This window comes from Haplochromis burtoni, unplaced genomic scaffold, assembly GCF_018398535.1.
Source record: "Haplochromis burtoni strain Fernald_Lab_line unplaced genomic scaffold, NCSU_Asbu1 Contig_260, whole genome shotgun sequence".
Classification (NCBI taxonomy): domain Eukaryota; kingdom Metazoa; phylum Chordata; class Actinopteri; order Cichliformes; family Cichlidae; genus Haplochromis; species Haplochromis burtoni.
The window spans coordinates 203,477-224,146 of NW_024582621.1; the positions used below are offsets into that span (position 1 = coordinate 203,477).

The 20,670-nt window shown below is 39.8% G+C and overlaps 1 protein-coding gene across 7 annotated transcripts in view; it reads left to right on the forward strand.

The window, feature by feature from the left end:
* The window catches only part of LOC102314195 (protein Dok-7), a 40,936-nt gene that overhangs the window by 8,454 nt on the left and 11,812 nt on the right, over nucleotides 1-20,670 (forward strand). For 5 of the 7 annotated variants that reach the window (XM_042227440.1, XM_042227436.1, XM_042227438.1 and 2 more), the window contains 7 exons: nucleotides 6,394-6,513; nucleotides 10,658-10,756; nucleotides 10,947-11,743; nucleotides 13,546-13,594; nucleotides 13,802-14,407; nucleotides 16,578-16,666; nucleotides 18,365-18,434. In XM_042227440.1, the coding sequence (XP_042083374.1) occupies nucleotides 6,394-6,513; nucleotides 10,658-10,756; nucleotides 10,947-11,743; nucleotides 13,546-13,594; nucleotides 13,802-14,407; nucleotides 16,578-16,666; nucleotides 18,365-18,434 (1,830 nt within the window). The remainder of the gene's footprint in view (nucleotides 1-6,393; nucleotides 6,514-10,657; nucleotides 10,757-10,946; nucleotides 11,744-13,545; nucleotides 13,595-13,801; nucleotides 14,408-16,577; nucleotides 16,667-18,364; nucleotides 18,435-20,670) is intronic. The other 2 variants (XM_042227437.1, XM_042227441.1) reach the window with 2 other exon arrangements.

Below are 20,670 nucleotides of genomic sequence, written 5' to 3' on the forward strand. Positions count from 1 at the left end.
TGAAACACAGTTCTAAAAACCCTTCCACCAATGGCAAATCCCACCAATCCATCAGTCTCTAAACCATGTTGTGTCAAACAAAAGGCCCAGGGGCCAGAAACGGCCTGGGAAACACAAAGGAGTACATAGATTTTGGAAGCTGTGTTTTCAAAGGTTTTACAGCCTTTCCTACTGATAAAGACTGGCACCATACCAAAGTTATTAAGTAATTTTGAAAACTATCCACTATAGAAGTTTCAGTTCTTTACAATAGACCCACAGTAAAACAAACAAACAAACAAAAAAATAGAAATGAAAATTTTCTGTGAATTAATGAAATAATTCAGTTTTGTAATTACAGGAGAGTCTGAGCGATGAGCTACCAGAACCTTTTCTGTAATTTTACACATTTATTTATTCATTCTGGCAGATGTCTTCCTTTTCATTATCTTATTAGCAGCTTGTCATTATCGAGTCCTACTGTTAAAACTACACTTCTATTTTGAGGATTAGTTGTGATAGATTTGTAGTTAAGGGTCTTTACAGTGACATAAAAGAGAGTTTTTCTATTTTGGCCAAATTAAGATCAAAGTGTGCTGTATGTTGCACATGATGTGAAATGAATTTAACATCTCAGCTCAGTGGCTCTAAACTGACACTGGAAATATGTTTTGATTTGTCCATATAACCTACCAGAAATATTGTTGTCTGGTCATTACTGATGAATCAATATTAGCTATTAGATAGCTAAAAAGCAGCCACTATTGCTTTAACAAATTCATTCCCCTTTTCCTCCCCAATGGGAGCGTTACTGGCCAGTTTGGCTCAGCATTACACAGAACGTTATATATTTAGCACATTTAGCACTGGCGTTCTTGTTATGCACTTTAATCTTGACGGAAGTAGAAGGGATGTGTGTAAAACCATTGCTAAAATGTTTCAGTGGCAGATCTTTTCTGTTTTTTACTAGTTAAAGTGCTCCAGCAGATCGTCTCTGTGGGTCTCAACTGCTCAAAACTGTCAGTTTGTTATTTTTTTATTTATTTTTGCAGGGTGCTTTGAATGTTCATGGATTAAAACAGATGATATATTGAAAGGCTAGTGCTGCATTTGTATGGAGTATCCAGTTTCTTGGAACGGTGCTTCACCCTGCAGGACTTCGAAAGCTATGAATCACACAGTTGTGTCATTAAGTAAATCACAGAGCTGTCCACACTTTGCTTTTCCAAACTGTGCTCATAGGAGCATTAAAGCAGCAGATGAGCAGATGTGAATCGTTACTTCTGATCAAAATTTCCAGAGTATAATCAGAGCAACAATGTGATGCAGATATTTTAAGTTTTGTCGAAGCGTCTGGCTTTATAGTGACGTAACAAGACACGTACACAATCATCTGATCACACGTGTTTGGTTAAATCTGAGAGGAAATTGGATTTAGATTGCTTCCAAACCCCACAACCTTTTTTTTTTTTTTTTTTTTTTTGCCACATAACCCATTTTAACACTACACAGTAAAAAGCATGTGGAGTAACGATGTCACAGCAATGTGTCTGACATGCTAGGTATCAGCTTACCATAAAGACAACACTTGAATCCACACTGCTGTCTGCTCAGCTGCGAAAATGGTAAGAAACTGAGTTGGAGTTGCTCTGCTGGTCAAACTACATATAAGTTGTCTGTTGTTCTCATTATGGTCTGTATGGTACATATGGTACACAGGCAGCTCCTTACCTTTGAGTCTGTCCATTTAGTCTGTAGGTTTAAAGTTAAAAGGGTTTTGTTCTTAAAATTGCAGTTTTATTGAGTGAAATTAGGTTTGACTTTATTATGTCTTAGTCAAGCCCTGCGACAGACTGGCGACCTGTCCAGGGTGTACCCTGCCTCAGGCCCTAAGACAACAAGGATAGGCCCCCCACAACCCTGAAAAGGATAAGTGGAAGAGAATGGATGGATGGATGTTTTAGTCGCATGCTAGAAGAGCACATATTCAAAAACTTCAACATGTCACCTTAGAGATGTCGTGTCATACATGTATTTTGGCCTTGTGGTTCTTCTTTTTTTAAATGACCCCCTTCTTTGAAGCATTATGTAATCACCCCACTTGAAGGATGTTCATTCAACTCTTTGACTTTGAACCAAATAAACAAACCACCACAGATGTGACGCAAATGCACGTTTGTTTAAAAGCCGAACATTCTGGCTTCATGAAACATGCCCCAAACAAGTTAATTTAATTATTGATCTGTTTTTCCCAGATTAAGCACAGAGGAGGGAAAATATGGAATCACTTTGTGATTTGGATGTGTAAAACAGACACTTTTTAATATTAAAAATAGTCAGCAGTTAAAAGAGCGTTTGCAGACCTCAGCAAGCTGTTACACCTGATTAAGAGGAAGCAGCTCTCCAAGAAGAGAGCTGTCAGTCAAAAGGATTATACAACTCCTTGTTTTTCCCCAGTCAGCTGTGTCTAAGAAAAGTGCAAAGTGTTAAGAATAAAAAAGGAAAGCTTCAGGGTAGATGGAAGATGTCAAAGAGTCAGAAGAAAATTGAAAATGCTCAAAAAACCCATAAATGGGCAGAAAGAAGAATCAGTGGTTTTGTGATAAAAGTGTAAAAAATGGGATCACCAAAGGAAAGCCAGCATTAACGCCTAATGGGAAGAAAACAAGGTTAGAGTGGGCGAACACAATAGTGCGCTGTGGATGATTTGCTAAGAGTCACGTTCAGTGATGAATCTGCATTTGCCAAAGGGGATGATGCTGGGACTTTTTATTTGGTGCCATAAAAAAGATGAAGGCCTTGAGAAATCAAGCAAAAATGGAGCAGGAGAGATGAAAGTCTTTACCTCAACAGTAAATGCACAGGTGTAGACTGCTTTATGCTTTTCTTATTGCACTGAGTGCGGGGTTTTGGTTATGATTAGGATTAGTTTTCGACATCACGATGATGACGATGCGTCTTGTTGTCACAGAAGAAAGGAAATGCAGACAGACTCATTGACACGGTCAGCACACAGTCCAGATCTTAACCCAAACACAAAATTTACAATGTCTGGGGAAAAAAATGTGCCATTACACAAAATTCTTTAATTAGTTTGAAGTTTGTTTCATGAAGTCAGAGTCGTTCAGATAGTAAACAACAAAAGGAACAAAAAACAACACTTTATCACATCTGTGGTTTGTTTATTGCTGCAAAGTAAAAGAGTTCAGTGAACATCTTTCAAGTGTGACGACTTCATGTTCTTTGCCAGAGGTTGTAAGTTTTTCCATGTAGTCTAAAATTCATATCCAGTGGCATACACTCCAATAAGGCCACATCGGCTAATAATATTGTATAGCCTACATATAGGTCGGGCTCTGAATACTACAGCGTATGATTACAAAGCAGTGATCACAAGAATGGAGACGCTGTGACTCATGTGTAATAGTTTGTACTTTGTTCAGATGTTCTTCTTGTACTTGCTTTTTCCTTTGAGATGCAAGATTGTTGAAATCCTGCTTTTGATTGCTCGTGCTTCCACAGACGTGTAGTACCAAAGACCCCAGGTAACTCAAAGTACTCTCTGAATGACTCACATTCAAAAGCTTCAACTCGACTCATTTTTAAAAAAAAAAACAGGTCATGACGCTCTTTCTAAAGTGTTCCGGTGGCCTTTACTGCTTCATCAGTCTGATTTCTAAGCTTTGATTATTGCTCTGTGCCTTTTTTCCTGTCCACACACTTTTGATCACGTGTAATATCAGTCAAAATTCAAAGAGTGGGCTTGCTGTGGCTGCTTTGAATTGCTTAGAAGTGTAATGGAGAGCACACAGCATGACAGGCAGCAAACTATGTTTCAGTCGTTCTTGTTTGTTCGTTGCGTTTTATTGACTCGGCAGATGAAGCATTAGAAAAACATCTGTTCAGAACAACAAGAAAGGAAATGATTCAGGCTGTGCATAATCACCCCTGCTGTGCCCAAAACTCAGCAACATGCATCACTCTGGAGTTTTCCTTAAGGTCTGTTTGAACACGTCGGGCCGCGTGCGTCCCTGTGATAAGATAACGTTTGAAAAATTCAACAGATGTGAAACTATTAAAGTGAAGAGGACCGTATGTGAACACCTGGAGGGGACAGACAGACATTGGAACATTAAAGATACATGATGACCCTCCTGGAAACATGACATTTTTTATTTTATTTTTAATTTAAGAGCCAATAAGCCTTCAGTAGTCTACTGGCTTATCTTAAAGAAGGTCAAAGCTGCTTTACTTTTATACAGAAAAGGGGAAAAAGTAAGGCTGCATCTCAGTGTTTGTGTGCGGCGAAGGCCGAGCATTCCTGTGACATGTAATCCCTCGGCACAGTTTATCCACAGCACGGCGAGAAGTGATTTAGCTGTGCTGGGTGTCTCACTTTTGGTTAGAGCAGCTGTAGAACTGCAAGCTGCATTTGTCCTGCCTTTTGTCCACGCCACGGGCGAATGGTCATTTAAGTAAAGTGTAGGTGTGCGTGTGAAATGCTTAGCGCTAAAGTGACTGTACACTTTAGCGCACTTTGCTGTACCAAAGTGTTCAGAAGAACGATTTTCTCTATACGCAGTCAAAATGACCTCTCAGTAATTAGTGCTTTAATAGTTTTGTTACTTCATTTACTTTCTTTATTTGTTCCTGAATTTTATCGTCCTGGAATAGTTAAACTGGATAATGTTTACATGCATTTCTGAAGGTTGCAAACATGGTAGTGAAGGAAATCTGAATTTCACTTTAAAGTAATTAAAGTTTGCTAGACTTTCATCTTGAGCCGTTTGGATGACTCTGCTGCTTTCGAAATAAAAATGCCAACCTTGGCTCTCGGCGCTTGCTCATTTACACTTCCCACTTAACAAAGTTGGATTTTATAAGCTGTGTTACTTTGTATGGATGCTGTGTTTTTATCACCTCTTGGAGCAGAGACCAGAAGGGTCCATTTGAGTTGTTTTCATTCCTGCAGAGATTAATGTGAACTAAAAAGCTTTGCCACCTGTTCTTTGTTTTGTTTTGAATGTTTGTTTTTGTTTTTGGATTTTTAAATTTTTTTTGGTAATCGTGCATTTAGTAGTGTAACTAAAATGCAGTCACCTATCAAAACCAACGTGTATGTTAAATTTGTAACGTTGCAAGATGAACGTGTATGAGGTGAGACACCACTTAATCAGCTCCATCGTAAAAGCACAAAGGAGACAATAAATCTTTAGTTTGAACAGGTTAAAACACTTGAGCAGACTTTGGTGCTGACCTTTGACCCCTGCTCACAGCCACAGCAGTGTAAGGGCAGCTTTGACATGGGTGGCTTCAGCCGCAGAATGACACAACAACACTTTGTAAAACGCAGGCAGTTGTGCTGTCAGAGGGAGGTCAAGAGACCTCAGGAGAACGTGACCTCTCTGACCTCTCCATTATATTAAATCCTCCTTTATTACACTCTAAATTGTTGAAATAGACAAACTGGGAACCATAAAGAAGGAACTTTTTTATTATGTAATACTCTATAACTGCAGCTTCGTGAAACGCATCATGCCTCAGTTTCTTTCTGAAAAGGTTCATGTAGTGCTCGTTTACATATACTACACACTATAAATAATCTGTCTGTATCTATCTATATCCATCTCTATATATATCTATCTCTATATCTGTCTACATCTACATCTATCTATTGTAACAAATTCTACTTTTAGGTGGTATTTTATTCAGGAAATTATTTTTATATTGATATGAAAAATAAATAATTTGATGTCATAAAAAAACAATAACTAACAGATGCTCTTTGATTAATTGTTATTATTAGCAGCTGTGTTTTGTAAAATATCCGAGTGGTCCATGATTTTGGCGAGCTGTTGACTTTCCTTGTAGAACCATCGAGGAAAGTTGTGGCTTGGAGTAAAAACTTTATGTCCCACTTACGTAAAGATTACGGCCGCCATTTTTTTTTTTTTTTTAAATATCAGAATTAAAGCTGTTCTCACTGGTCCCGGGTGAAAATTGTGTTGCTGTAATATTAATTTGCTCATATAGTAAGCTACGAAAACAGAAAGGGTCAAAAACCTCAGCATGTTAGCGTGTTGATGTTAGCACTTACCTCAGAGCACGTACCTAAGTAACCGTTATGAAGCTGTTAGAATGACTGTCCTGGTTTAAAAGTAAAAGACAAATAGTTTTTAATTTTAAATAGTAACCAAATATATCTCAGTTTAGGACATTTTGATGGTAGTTGAAAAGTAGAAATGTTTTTTGTAAAATTGAAAAGTTTGTCTCGTTTTACTGATTTATAGCAAGAAACAGCCTGTTCTTTTTTTATTATACTGGCATCACCAATGTTGCACTCTTTCTTGTTGATTATTAACTGTAAAATACACTTTCATAAATTAGCTTAAAACTAATGAAGTCTATTTTCAGGGGCTGGTGTTTTTCTGCTCGCATCTGCTGAGAGCGAGCAGATCAGCTTTCTATTCGACTGCATCGTCAGAGGCATCTCCCCCACCCGAGGCCCTTTTGGACTGCGGCCCATTTTGCCAGGTCAGTATCAGAGGTGTTTCATATTGCTTGGCTGAAAAGAACTGAAGTTATACGGAGGGGGAATGTCAAGATGAAGGAGTAATTGTTTTAAAGCCGTGCTTCTTGGGGAAAGCTGACTTGTTGCACTAAAATGTAACTTTTAGCCTTTTAGCGGAGGCTGGGGGGAGTGACTTCTGAGAATTCCTGCCTCAAAGACAAGACGTGGACTTCTAAGTATAAATACTAAAGTCAACATTTACCATTATAATTTTAGCTAACTCTGCTTGTGTTGCTTATAGAGATTCATCATGGCTGACATGCTCTAGGTTCCTGAAATCCACCCATTTTTGGCAGAATAAAGCCAGAGGATTTCTTTGATGATGGATACGCTTTGATCTGCCTAAATTATGTCTGGCAGCTGTGTTTTGATTTTTTTTGTTTGTTTTTAAATGCAATTACATAAATCCCCATGAACCAATTTATCAACGTCCTAACCCCTGACTTAAGTGATGAATGTAAAGCTTTAGGTCACCTTAAACTTCAGTAAGAGGATGACTATTATACTCACTCTGATTAGGTAACAAATTCAATTGTATTCTATGTATAGTCCAGGGTGAAGTGCTACTGGTGGGCACGTTAGAGGATGGATCTAGTTCCAGATTGCTGTCAGGTTTCAGTTTGTGAAAGATGCCAAGCACCAAAGTGTAAATGGTTCTTCTGTTCCTTTGCAATCTGCTGTGAAAATCTGACACGTGTCAGTTGTCTTCACTAATGGCAGATCTGCCTTTTGTGATATAATATCACTATTTATTTAAAATACTGTAGTGAAAGTAGATGAAAGGAATTCATCAAAAAATGTGAAGTGAAAAAATTCTATTTTTTTCTGCATAATCCATCATATAAAATAAAATAAAATAAAAGTATTTTTTTGTGTCTACACTCACTCTTTCAAATAAATGCAAATAAATAAAATCATAGATTCAGCAGCACTAAGTCCTGTCGCCCTTAAATCTATTTTCACCTGTTTAGCAGGAGTGGGGCCTGTGAAGGTTTGCCGAGTACCGCGGCGTTCATGGGAATTTTCTGGTTTTTAAGTGGGCTGAAACATTCTCCACGTTGGGAATGGCTGTGTAAGATTATCTCAGTAAACACGCACACCAGGTCCAGTAAGATGGAAAATAAAATATAAGTTGTAATTTGGCACAGCGTCATGATCCATGTTATATTTGTTCAAACATTAGATACAAAACAGAAAAACCCTGTAGCCATTCTTGGATATATTCTGTATTTTACATTTCCCCATATTTGATCACTTCCTTTAAACACTTTCAAATGTTAGATTACGTGTTACTGAAGTGGTTAAACATTATTTGGTTCCCCGCTGTTTCCTGCAACGCTTTTGATTTTCCACACTAGCAGTTACAAAAAAAACAAAACATTTCTCACCCAGCCGCCAACTTATTAGGAAATGTTGAGAGAGTAGCTGCAGGGCCTTGTGGATATTTTGGTTTTCACACATCTTACCGCCCAATCGCATGTTGAGCTCATATTCCTATTATTGTGATGCATAGTAGAATAAATAGTAGAGAGGATGTGGGTTGGGGCGGGGGTGGAGGGGTCAAAGTCATGGTAGCAGAGCAGCCAAAGCCTCCTAATCGCTTCGGGCATGTGTGTAACCTCATCCACAGCATTCCACTGCTGCCTCCCCCCATCATTCTTGGTCACAGTGCTCTTGGCTCTCCCCTCCCCTTTTTCCTCATCTTTCATTTTGTCTCATCCCCCTTCGCAGTCCTTAACCGCGTCTCTCGTTCTCACTTACCTTTCACCTCTCAGTCCATGTCCGAGTCTGTCTGTGTCGCATGATTAAATCTCTGTGCTAGCTGCTATTTTGATTAATTGCTGTTAATGTTCTTGGCTTATTTATCTGTCTTTCGTCCTTGGATGCTCCAGTGTGTCAACCTATAGTTTTCCTGCTTTGTGTTTAGTTCCCAGCATACAAATTGTTCCTGCAGTGCTTCTTTTTTGCATTTAGTCATGAGTACGTTCGTGTGTAAAGACGAAACACGTAAAAGCAGGTGGACACGTAACCTACATGCATTTTAAGCTGTCAGACAAGGAAAAAACACCTCAATTGATGAAAGATTATGTAAAACGCTGATGGCTGGTTAGATTCACCTTCATAAAGGGCCAAACTAAGATTGACATTTGATCATTTGTACTTATCACTGTAGATTTATTTCATGTAGATTCTTTATTCCACAACCGAAGACATTAGAAAAATGTAGTGAGGACATTTATGAAGCCTGTTTACAGCTCACTGCCATCTTTGCCAACTTCTGGAGCCATAAAATCCAAATGTGGCCAAAGGGGAGTAACCCTGAAGGCCTGAACAGAGCTCAGCCGGGATGTGCAAACCTCAAAAATATTGATGACCTTGACAGATTGGATACCTGTCAGTCAAGGAAGCATGACCATGTCCTTTTCAGATATTCTGTTGTAGATTTCCTGCCGTGCTGAGGATCATTGTCCTGTTGCATGATTCAGGTTCAGCCAGGCTTGAGCTTTAGACAGATGGGCTCTAGAAAACTTTGCTACACAGAGGAGTTCATGGTGCCAAGATCCTGAGGTCTGCAAAACAAGCCCAAATCATCACCCCTACACCACTGTCATCGACAGTTGGTATGAGGTGTTTGTGCTGATGTGCTTTGTTTGGCTTTTGGCAGACGTGCACAGCCAAACATCTCCACTTTGGTCTCATCTGTGCAAAGGAAATTGTTCCAGAAGTCTTGTTCACATGCAGCTTTGCAAACCAAACCTCGCTGCCATTCTCCTGCAATCCTTCCAAACACATCACACTTGTTGAGCCCTTTTCTAAATGTAATGTTATGAACTTTGACATTTAACATACTGAGGCCTGTAGATTCTAAGATGTAGTTTTTTTGCAGTTTCTATAGTATTGCTTCAATATTCTGTTATACTGCCACAATAGGGGATGCTCATATTAAACATGGCCAGAATTTCAAGTAATGAGGTTAGTGTGTGCCAGTAATCTCTGTGAGCCAAAAGCTCAGGCTTCAGACTGCTCTAAACACTGTGATGTCAGAGGATATCTCAAATATGGTCGTATGAGCACTGAAACTCCACCCACCTGCTGTCCAGACCTTCTGTTTCTGAGTGGCAGGCAATCAGAAGAAAGTCAGCTTAAAGGGAGAGGCTATAGCTGCTTGTTTCAGGCAGAGGATGATCTAAGGGGTTACAACAAGACCCTAACTTTGACTCATGCAAAGGTATGTTGTAGTCCAGTAATGTAAGCATGGAGTTCAATCAGAAACAGGAAAAATCCTCAAAAATCTACAAAATACTTACAGGAAAAATAATGGAGGAACCTCAGCCTATATGTATAAATATATGTATATGAGGAAGCCTGCTTTCTCAAGCGGCACCATTAAAGGAATGTGTGGTCAACATGTGGGGAAAAAAAAACACTTTTTATTTTAAATTTTTTCCCAGTGTGACCTTTTCCAAACACCTTTTTAGACACTCCTATACACTGGAGGTCAGTACTCATCACCTGGGATTTCAGACTTATGGTATATTTACCACTTTACTGATGCAGGATTCAGATGGATATAAAAAAATATATCAGCCCAGTGTTAGAACTGACCTTGATGGTCCAAGGCACATTAGATTCATGCACTGCCGCCAGCAGCAGAACGCGTACCAGCAGAGCCACGTGGCAGCACTATTAATACACCCCTCAGTGTTGCACAAATACTGCTAGGTGTTCCCCTGTGTGACCCTTTTCTCTGCCTGTCCAACAGCACGCTACACTCAGGGATCAAATAATAGCACACGTCCGCAAAGTTGTTTACTCCTTTTCACTTACACCTTGTGGCTGACACTGTTTGCTCGTTCACAGACAGTTGAGTGAGACCGTTGCAGTTTAGAGTGTCCCCTCTCATGTCTTTAGAGTAGCTGGATGTGTTTTCGCAGCTGTGCCCGTGTCACCGCCGCGGTTCAGCTGCGTCACATTTGATCCCATATCTCATTGACAGTGTCGAGATTCATCACACTTAGCACTTACACTTCATTTTTCTCTGCCCGACTTTTCATGATTGAGATCATGCTGGCTGCTATTTATAATACAGCCCTTTGTTTTTTACAGATCCTAGTGGCAGCCAGACCACTTCAGAGGAAAAGCTGAACCTCGAGGCCCAGGAGCTAGAGAAACGACTGAGCATGCTCTCTCATGGGAGTGGCACAGGTAGAAAACACGACCAAAGTTTTTGGGTGCGCTGGCAGGTGCTTTGATTTATTGTTCCGTTAAGTGGAAGAAAAAAAGACTGAGGCACAGAGAGTGCGTCATGATTCCTTAATGTGCTTTGTTGATGAAAGCAGTGTTTTTGTTGATTAAATTCATTAAAGGTTTAATTATGTTCTGCTCGTCTTGGCAGTCTCTTTGACTTACTGCCCGTCTGCTGGGGGCGACGACCGCAGCATTTCCGGTTCTTCTGACACTTCAGACACCAGCCACTCAGACTGCAGCATTGGCAGCCGGCTGGGAATTTGGACTGAACCGGCTTCCAACCCACCTGAAAACGTCAGCCACACGGGCGCTAAAGTGCCACTGCAGATCAGCGAGAAGCTTTCCGCCAACCAGGGAGGTGGACACCGGCCTGCGGCTAAGCCGCCCCGGCAACTTCAGGAAATCGGTCGTCAGAGCTCATCAGACAGTGGCATTGCCACTGGCAGCCATTCCTCGTACACTGGCAGTTTCTCCTCCTACACAGGCAGTCTGGATATGACCCCCGGAGAGGACTTTGGTTCTTTTTTAAGCTTGCCTCCACATTTGGCTCAAGATCTCAGCCCTTGCACTTGCCCTGCTGTTCCTGGACATGACTACCAGGTGCCAACTTCACTTAGGTATGTCTATGACACTCCCAGGAGTGTTTTACAGGAAGCAGGTGGAGGTGCCAAAGACAATGAAGCCTCCGCCTCAACTAAAGACCCGCCAGCCCTTTTAGGGTTCACAGCAGAGGCAGCAAAACAGGACAAGAGCAATGCCACAACCCCTGAGGCTCACTCAGAAGCTACTGAAAGTCAGTCAGTCAGTGAACTCTTTCAGGGCCTTTCAGTGACGAATAAGAAAACCAAGGTGGCACCCTCTAGTGACTCTTGTAATACCTGCACCTCCCTCACTTCTGTCTCCAAAACCATCGTGACCATCTGCTCTGTATGCGGTGGAGTTAAGGTAAGTGGAAACACAAGTATTCTGTTTGTTTTCTGGCAAAAGGGAATGTTGATCAGATCTGGGTTAAACAAGCGTAGCTGCTCTCATGAACCATCTGTTTTTCCATCAAACTTCAAAAAACGAAGGAAAAAAAGTCATCAGTCCTGTTCAAATGGTCCCGTGAACACGCTCCATTGTATAACCTGCTGTCACGCAGTAGCAGCTTGTGTGCACAGGCTTTATCATCAGTGTATCATCTGTTCTGTAGCCCGCTTGTCAGTGTGACCTTTGTGGTATCGTGCGGGCTGACGGTGATGCCGCGCTGCGTTTGGTGTCAGAACAACTAACAGTCCCACGGCCCATCTGTCCAACACGTTAGTGTTTCTGCACCCGGTTCAGTTTTACACTGTCACTGAATATGGCAGATTCACACCTTGTAAGTTATGAGTGACTTGCAATTTTCTATCCTTACACCTCCGCATCTGTATATCTGTGTATGCATATCTAGGTCAAAACACACAATCTTTATTTAATGCCCTGTTTAACTCCGTGCGTGCTTCACTCGCCTGTGAGCACCGAACAGACTTTGGTGGTATTCTTTGTTTGAGCTTTGGCTGACTTCTTCTGTGGTGTCAGAGTTGGTGTGAATTTTTCTTTTTCAGAGTGTAGTCTTTGTAAGGGGTACAGCTGATAATTATTTATCTTATTAAGGAATCTAGGGACTATTTTCACAAAGATTTTGTGCATATTATGTGAATAAAGTACTATTATAATTCATTCAGGGCTAGAATTGGAGACAGTTTTTTGCTTTTTCAGAATTGCATGATACATGATACATGTTCTGATTGGCCAGCGATGGCTTAAGGATTAATCATTTGTTGACTTTTGGAGTAACAGGGAGTTATACACATATACAGTGCATTATCTGATGGCTTGCTGCTTTCAGGTACAAAAGTAGCTGAAGGTTTTTTCTGTTCAGAGAGAATACAGAGAGCTCCACCTGCTGGCAGTGCATTTATTTAAGAGTGCAAGCTGCATTTGTTTGATTGGGTAGATTAAAAAAAAAAAAAAAAAATCAGCTCTGTATTTTCCGTTGGTCCACAGTGAAGTAGATGAATACTAGTTATTGGCCAGATGGATCAGACATGAATGCCACGGGAGGGGATCCAACTCCTTCAGCCTGAACAACACCATCTACCCCTGTAGTGTTCACTGGCTCAGTGGAAAAGGGCTAGTTCACAGGACACATTAAACCGTGACTATTATAATTACAATCACATGGATGTAATAAGATTTAAGGAACCTGGTTGGTTTCTCACTTGGGGAGTTTGTGTAATTGTTTTATAAGAAAGAAACAAAGCAGCGCTGGCCTGTGATCATGTGATGCTGAAGTCAGACAGCCCCCGATAGATATAACACTCAGAGCATTCACAGCCATGACGCCTGATTTACACTCAAAATCAGGCGAATCGTAATAATTTGGAAATCATAATCAGTCAAATCAACATAATTTTACTGCATTTCCTCAAATAATACAGTGCAGATGTTTAATGAAATGACTGGGCCTTTTTAAACTCAGTGCATAAATAAAAATATATAATTTTGAGTCATTTTATAGATTTTTGTTCTCAGAGGAAGTAGTGGGCTTGTGAGCCATTGCCAGGCTGTTGAAGCGTGAAGTCCCTGAGTCACTTTTGTTCTTTTTATCAGCTTTGTTGACAAAAAATAAACTAATATGTAGGTCATTGCGAGCCTTTCCCTCATCTTTCAATACTAGAGTGGACTGTTAAAATAAAAGTCATTTTTTTGTCAATATTTCACAGGGGACTCCATACAGCCCTTCTAGTTCTTCAGTGATACCTGCCACACCAGGTAAGGATACTCCTCTGAAGTCTTTCATGCACGCTGCGTGTGGTTTCTCTTGCATGCATAAACGGCTTTAAAGCACGCTGGGCAAAAAACATTGATGTAGCAGCCACAGTTTGCTGTTTTGATTTGGGACAGAAATCAAAGTTGTAGGTGTTGTGTGTTTTTTTTTTTTTTTTTTTTTTTTTTTTTTTTTTTTAATTTTGCCTCCAGAACATCATATTTTCAATCCAGCAGATCAAAGTGGTGACAAATCACCATGCAGACCCAGTACCAGTGAACACACTGGTGCGGAGATGAAAATTCAGGAGACCTCTCCTGGCTCTGAAATCATCCACAGTGCGGGGATGCCAACTGTGAAGATGAGTGAGGAGTCACGGCTGCCAAAAAAAGGAAGAGAGAAATTAGCCTGTCTTTTAGCTGATCTGCTCGGCTTTCCAGGCACAGATAGCCAGCCAGAGGCAAAGACACACAGATTGAACCTGTATGAGTCAATGAGCCCTGCTTTTGGTAATGAGCTTAATTTGGCACCAGCAGTACCATTACAAGACTCACAGCAAGACAAAAGAGCTGTCATTTATGAAAACTGTTTGAAGTGTCAAGGAGAGCGCTGCCAGCCTCCACCACGGGCCGTGCCCGCTCAAAAGTGGCGCAACAGGAACATTTCCCCTTTAAAAAGCTTTCCGACTTGGCTGCACCTGAAGAAAGGCCAAGAACATCCAGCTAATGAGGAGTTACTGTACCTAAATGATTCATCACAGAGCACGGATGGGCAGTGTTGGTATGAAGAGATAAATGGATCGACAGTGACCAGTGAAGGTAAGAGGCCACCTTCGACAGTTTCCTCTTCAGCTGATCGCAAACTTCAGATCCTTGGCTGACTTCCTCTTTTTCCCCATTCTGTTCCTTTTGAGGATCTTTTTCTGTCCCCTTCGTTGTGTTTCTCTCAGTGAAACCACTCTTTCTTCCTGGCTTATTTTCTCTAATCAGTCACTTGTGTTGCTTTGTAGAGCTGAGCCTTGAGGTGAGCTTTGCCGCAAAGTTGCAAAATCAGGAATGATAGTTTATCCTGTGACTGTCACTTTGTACCAACTCAGTCATTTACAGTCAGTCTTTTACCTGCTAGAGCAGAGAGAGAGAGTCATGTCTCAAATCAAACACAGCAGATTGTGTCCTTTTTGGAAGTTTGCAGTAGTTAACTGTGATCGTTAACTGTTGTTGTGGTACTTTTGCATTGAAGATGTTTACGTACAACACTGAACAAAGCCACAAAAAGCCTTATGAGCAATGCTACTGTTTGATAGCAGCTACTGCTGTCAACAACGTCCATAATTTTAGCTTCAGCTTTAGCATTAGTAATACATCCTCTTCTCATGGTGGTCTCTTCACTGCCTCTACCTCTGTAGTTAAGATGGCAAAGGTGCACAGAAACCAACACTAAACACTTTGACCATTACGCTACATTGCCTGCATGTAGTCTCGCAGAAGTGTAATAAAAAATGACACAGCTTTTAGAGGGTTTATACACTCACTGGCCACTTTATTAGGTCCACTTGGTAATACTGGGTTGGAGCCCCTCGTTTGCCTTCAGTGCGGTCTTAATTCTTCATGGCACAGATTCAACAAGGTGCTGGAAACATTCCTCAGAGATTTTGGTTCATGTTGAAATGATAGTATAACACAGTAGATGCAGATTTGTTGGCTGCACATCCATGATGGGAAACTCCTGTTCCTCCACATCCTGAAGGTGCTGTGTTGGATTAAGCTCTGGTGACTATGGAGGTCATTTGAGTACAATGAACTTATTTTCATGGGAATGTTTGAGATGATTTGAGCTTTGTGACATGGTGTGTTATCCTCCCATCAGTGTACACTGGTCATAAAGGGATGGATATGTTCAGCATCAACGGTCAGGTAGGCTGTGGTGTTTAGATGATGCTCAGTTTGTACTAAGGGGATCAGAGTGTGCCAAGAACATGTCCTCCATACCATTACACCACCGGCAGCCTGAACTGTTGATACAAGGGAGGACGGATACACGCTTTCATGTTATTTACACCAAAAATCGGACCCTTCAAAACTCTTCAGAGTAGACACCGTTTTTCTAATACTTTAGTATCCAGTTTTAGTGAGCTTGTGTGAAGTGTAGCCATGTCAAACGTCTCTTAAATCATCATCTTTCTTCCTCATTCTGATGCTCAGTTTGAACTTCAGCAGGTCGTCTTGACCATGTCTGAATGCACTGAGCTGCTGCCGTGTGATTGGCTGATTAGACATTTGCATCACTGATCAGTTGAACATTATACCTAATAAAGTGGCCAGTGGGTGTAAGTGGTCTCTCGTGAATTTAATCCTGTTTACAGAAAGATTAATTAAGACTTTTTAAATGAAATGTCATCTGTAAATTTTTAAGTTTTTTGTGAGCACAGAAAGACCACTTTTTAGGAAAGGAGTAACCATTTATTAATCTATTGTCGGAATTATATATGTGTGTTATAAGTAAATTTTAGGATGGGGTCTGTTATTATTGGTTCCACAGATCAAATGATGACAACATGATAATTTTCTTTTTTTGAAGATATTTTTATCTATAAATATTGACAGTAAATGAAGCCAAAATGACACATCTTAAACATTTTAACAAAATTCAGGGTGCAATTTCTGTCCTTTGCACGTTATCCATGATTCATACTGAGCAACAAAAGGATCCTATTTAACTATTTGTTCTTTAAAAGAAAAAAGGAAAAAAACTCTTAGTATTGTGTGATGATGAATCAAGCCTTTGTTGTTTGTTCTCACCACTCGATCTGCACGAATTCCTCCATTTGCATGGAGAAAATTGTGTCTGCTTTGGTTCACAAAGTGCATTTAAACAAAAAAAGAAAAGAAAGCAACACAATGTGGTATGATTTTTTTCCGATGAGTTACAATAACAAAATGTGTTTTTGTTTCTTATATGTAAAATGCACAATATCGTCTCTTTCACCAGACAAAAGGCTTAGTAGTAAAGAGGAAAGACGCAGAGCCGATCCTGCTTATGAGATCATGGAGAGTCGGATGCTGGAGAGGAACCCAGAGGTAGACACATCCAAAACACTGTAATCCGCTTTTACACTATCAACAACTCACACATTTTTACTTTGCAACTCATTGTGCTCTTAGTTCAGCTAAGCATTTGGGGGAAATGTCTGATATCATGAGAATATTAACTGAATACACAGAATAAAGGGAAACCCATAGAGGTTTGTTATTAAGAGGCTTCAGTAGTAAATCTGAAATTAGACATGGAAAAATATGTCCAATAAGCATTTTGTACTTTTGAGCCTATTGTCCTGATATTATTAAGCATTTGGATTAGAATAAGCGAGTTTAAGGGTTTGTATTTTCTCTATAATGAAGTGAAGTTTTAGCATGAAAACAATGTATTTAATGCACTCGTTCACGTGTGCTTGCTCAGTTTTGTGACAGTATCTTGCATGATTACATCGCTATGTTTACAAATTCTCTCCAGGATATAGATTTTATATACAGTCATGTGCAAGAGAGTTTTTCACAGTTGTGTGAAAAACAAACACAAGAACTAAGAGGGTAAGCAGCAGCCGCAAATACACTTGATTACGTGATGATCATCAAGCATGAACAAAAAGCAGACATTTTGGCAGTTTCTTGGTCTGAGGCATAACACACAGGAAAAGACATCAGCAGTGATCTTAAACAAGCAGTTGTTGCTGCTCATCAGTCGGAGAAGAGTTATGGGGTATTTCAAAACATTTTGAAGTCCATCATTCTGCAGCAAGACAGACTATTGACAACCAGAAAATACTCAGGATGGCTGGAATTCTTCCCAGGAGTGGGCTTCCCAGCAAACTCACCCCAAGGTCAGATTGTGCAGTGCTCAGAGAAACTGCAAAAAGCCCAAGAGCTACACCTTAGACCTTAACGGCCTCAGTTAGGATTTTAAATGTTAAAGACATGCAGCAGGGCAGTGATCCCAAGCACAGCAGCAAATCTACAACAGTATGACTGAGAAACAAAAGAATCAAGGTTCTGCAATCATCCAGTCAAAGGAAAGGGTGTGGTGACCTCAAAAGGACTGTGCATAAATGAATACCAGCAGATCTCAATGAGCTGAAGTGGCTTTGTAAAGAAGTGTGGGCCAGAATTCCTCCACAGCAATGTGAGACACTGATAAAGTCACACACACACTTACTGTAAGCATATTACATGTTCATGTTTGTCCTGTGCTGTCGTTCTTTTTTATGTGACTGTAAAAGATGGCTACCATTATGTCACCTACTGGTGTCTGGACTCTGTATTTTTAAACTTTAATATTAGCATCTATAGCCCAGAGAGTAAAGTGCTAAATATCATCATCATCGTCGTCATTGTCGTCGTCTATTTATATAGCACTTTAAAAAGGCACCAGGCAGACCAAAGTGCTGAACAATACAAAAACAAAGAAAAGCATATCAGGTAATGTTAGCATTAAATGCTAACAGTTCATCATACAGACATGGGTAAGCTCACTAAAACTGGAGCACAATCTTATTTAATGCTCTGCACTGCAGTGGGCCTAAAGTTCATGGTTATCTGTCTGTAGCGATGCTGCACAGTGTTCGCACATGTAAGACATAGCCCTGAGTTCTGAGTAAATTCCAAATGTCTATAAATACTCCTCATGTGCCCACTGAACAGTCATCGTCACACTTATGTAATAAACTTATGTCACTCAGTGCAAGTTATAATCAGCAGTGCTTACTTTAATGTGTGTTGCAGATACAGGAAAAACACAAGTATGAACTAATGGGCAGCTACGGCCAGCAGAGGTTTCTTCAAGAGACTGAAGGTGAGTGAGACTGACGCCAGGCAATCAACATAACCAGGTTGTTTCAGCGATTTGGTTCATTATTTTTTTCAGCCAAGCTATTCAAACATATGCAGATTTTCAAGTCCGTAGCGGCACAAATGGATTTTTCTTTTTTCTGAATGGACCATTTTAGTTTTTTAAAGTGCTCTGAACACTTTTCAGCTGTGCATTACCCAGGCTTCTTACAATAACCGGGCCCACTTACGGAAAGTGAATTAAATTGATGAGTCATGCGCCTGAATCAACATCGCTGTAAACCATCACCTGTTGCTTGGTGTGCTTGAACTGAAATGAATAAATAAAACGAGGCTCATTCAGAGTCTGAAAAGCAGACTGGCACTAAGCATAACATCCACAAGGCTGAACATAGGAACATGTTATACCTCGGTGCGCTCGCCATACACCTGCTTGACTTCAGTCAGGGCAGTGAAGTGTAATGCTGATGGGGAATTGCCTTCATGAAGTGGCTATTACTACATAGCACATGAAGCGCATTACAGAGACTCTCTGCAAGCACCAGCTGTCAGATTAGTGTAAACAAAGGGGTAGTTAGCACTTTATTACATGTAAAATAGTTGTGCCATGCAAACTAGTTTGTATGGAGAAATTTTTTGCTGCTAAATTTTTAAGCCTTTTCATTGCAAATTTGCACTGTAGTAAAAGTCACTGTTTGGAAAAAAGCTGCTTAAGTGTAGCATCAATAGCTAAAATTGCTCAAAACTAGAGGATTTTGGGAAATGCAGTTCTCCATAATAAGAAACACCCCTGGAGAAAGTATTACATTAGAAACAGTCATTCACCTAAACAATGAACTTATTCGTTTACTAAATAATATTTTACACGAATACTAATATAATAAAATTATAGGAATGCTATTTTACAGTATGGTGCAAAACTCCCTGCACTTCTTTGCTTTTTGCAAGTAAAATAGGGAATAGGTGCAGCAATCATTTTTTAAATGTGTAAAAATCAATGTCAGTGTTTGGAATGAACACCTTTCTTGTAATTTCTTTAAGTAGTGTTCAGGAATAGTTCTCCAGGCTTCTTGAAGGACATTCAGAGTTCTTCTTTGGACCTTTTGTTCTGTTCTCTGTTATGATGATGCTACAATCGATGACTGATGGTTTCTGATTATGAGTTTTTCTATCCAGGTCTGTCTATCTTTTACTGCATTGGCGGTGTGCTTGAGATCATTGTTATACTAAAAAATGAAGCCTTTCCTGATGCTATTGCATGGATGATAAAAGTCTGATGTTACTTTTTCTGTTCATAATTTCATCAATTTTGACATAATCCCTACACCACTGGCTGAAACCAGGACAGAGCCTCCACTGTATTTTACAGGGTTCCACTCAGCTGACCTCCTCTATACATACTGATAATTTAAACTTTTTAAAACATGAATGTATTTTATTTATATAAGACTTTACAAAATGTGTACAAAACAAACATAAAACAAACAATTGGTAATGATAAAAGAAATGCCAATAAACTGAAAATGTTTGAAATTTGAGTATTGAGGAAATAAGAGAGAGATATGTGGCTATAATATCTATCAATCAATCAATCAATCAATCAATCAATCAGTAAATACATATGCATTAAAACAGGACTTAAAGGAAGTGACTGACTCCATGACTAGTTGGTTCTGCTCCTGATCCTGGCCTGATTACCACTGAAATTAAAGGCAAACCTCCTATTTATTCAGATAGGTGAAATAACTGCACAAATAAATACGATGGCTACTGTGTGGCAAAACTTCCAGACACACTTCTCTTGTAGATAATGTGAAGTAGTAAAAGGATATGAGAGAGTATTCACTCTTTGAACTTTTTTACATTTTTACTAATGACCTGCTTTTAAAGGAAAAAGTTCTAAGAAATTTGTAAAACTTTCCAAAGCAGTTCCCTTTTTGTTAAGTTGATACTAATTAAAGAAATGCTATGCAAGCGCTACAGTTTTTATTCGTCTAAAAGGAACCGTAAAGCTCGAGGTCCAAACAACAAATTAATATTAAATTAATGTGATGTTTACCCGAGGTTAATTTCAGCATTTGGCTGTTTTTCTTTTCCTGTTTTTTTGCACATCATTGTGTCCTTTTGTTTCTTTCCAATGTGGGAATGAATACACAAAGGGACAAATTAGGGCTAAACAGAGGTGTAATTTAAAATGGCATTAATTTACCCCATCTATGGTTAGACAGATAAATCGCATG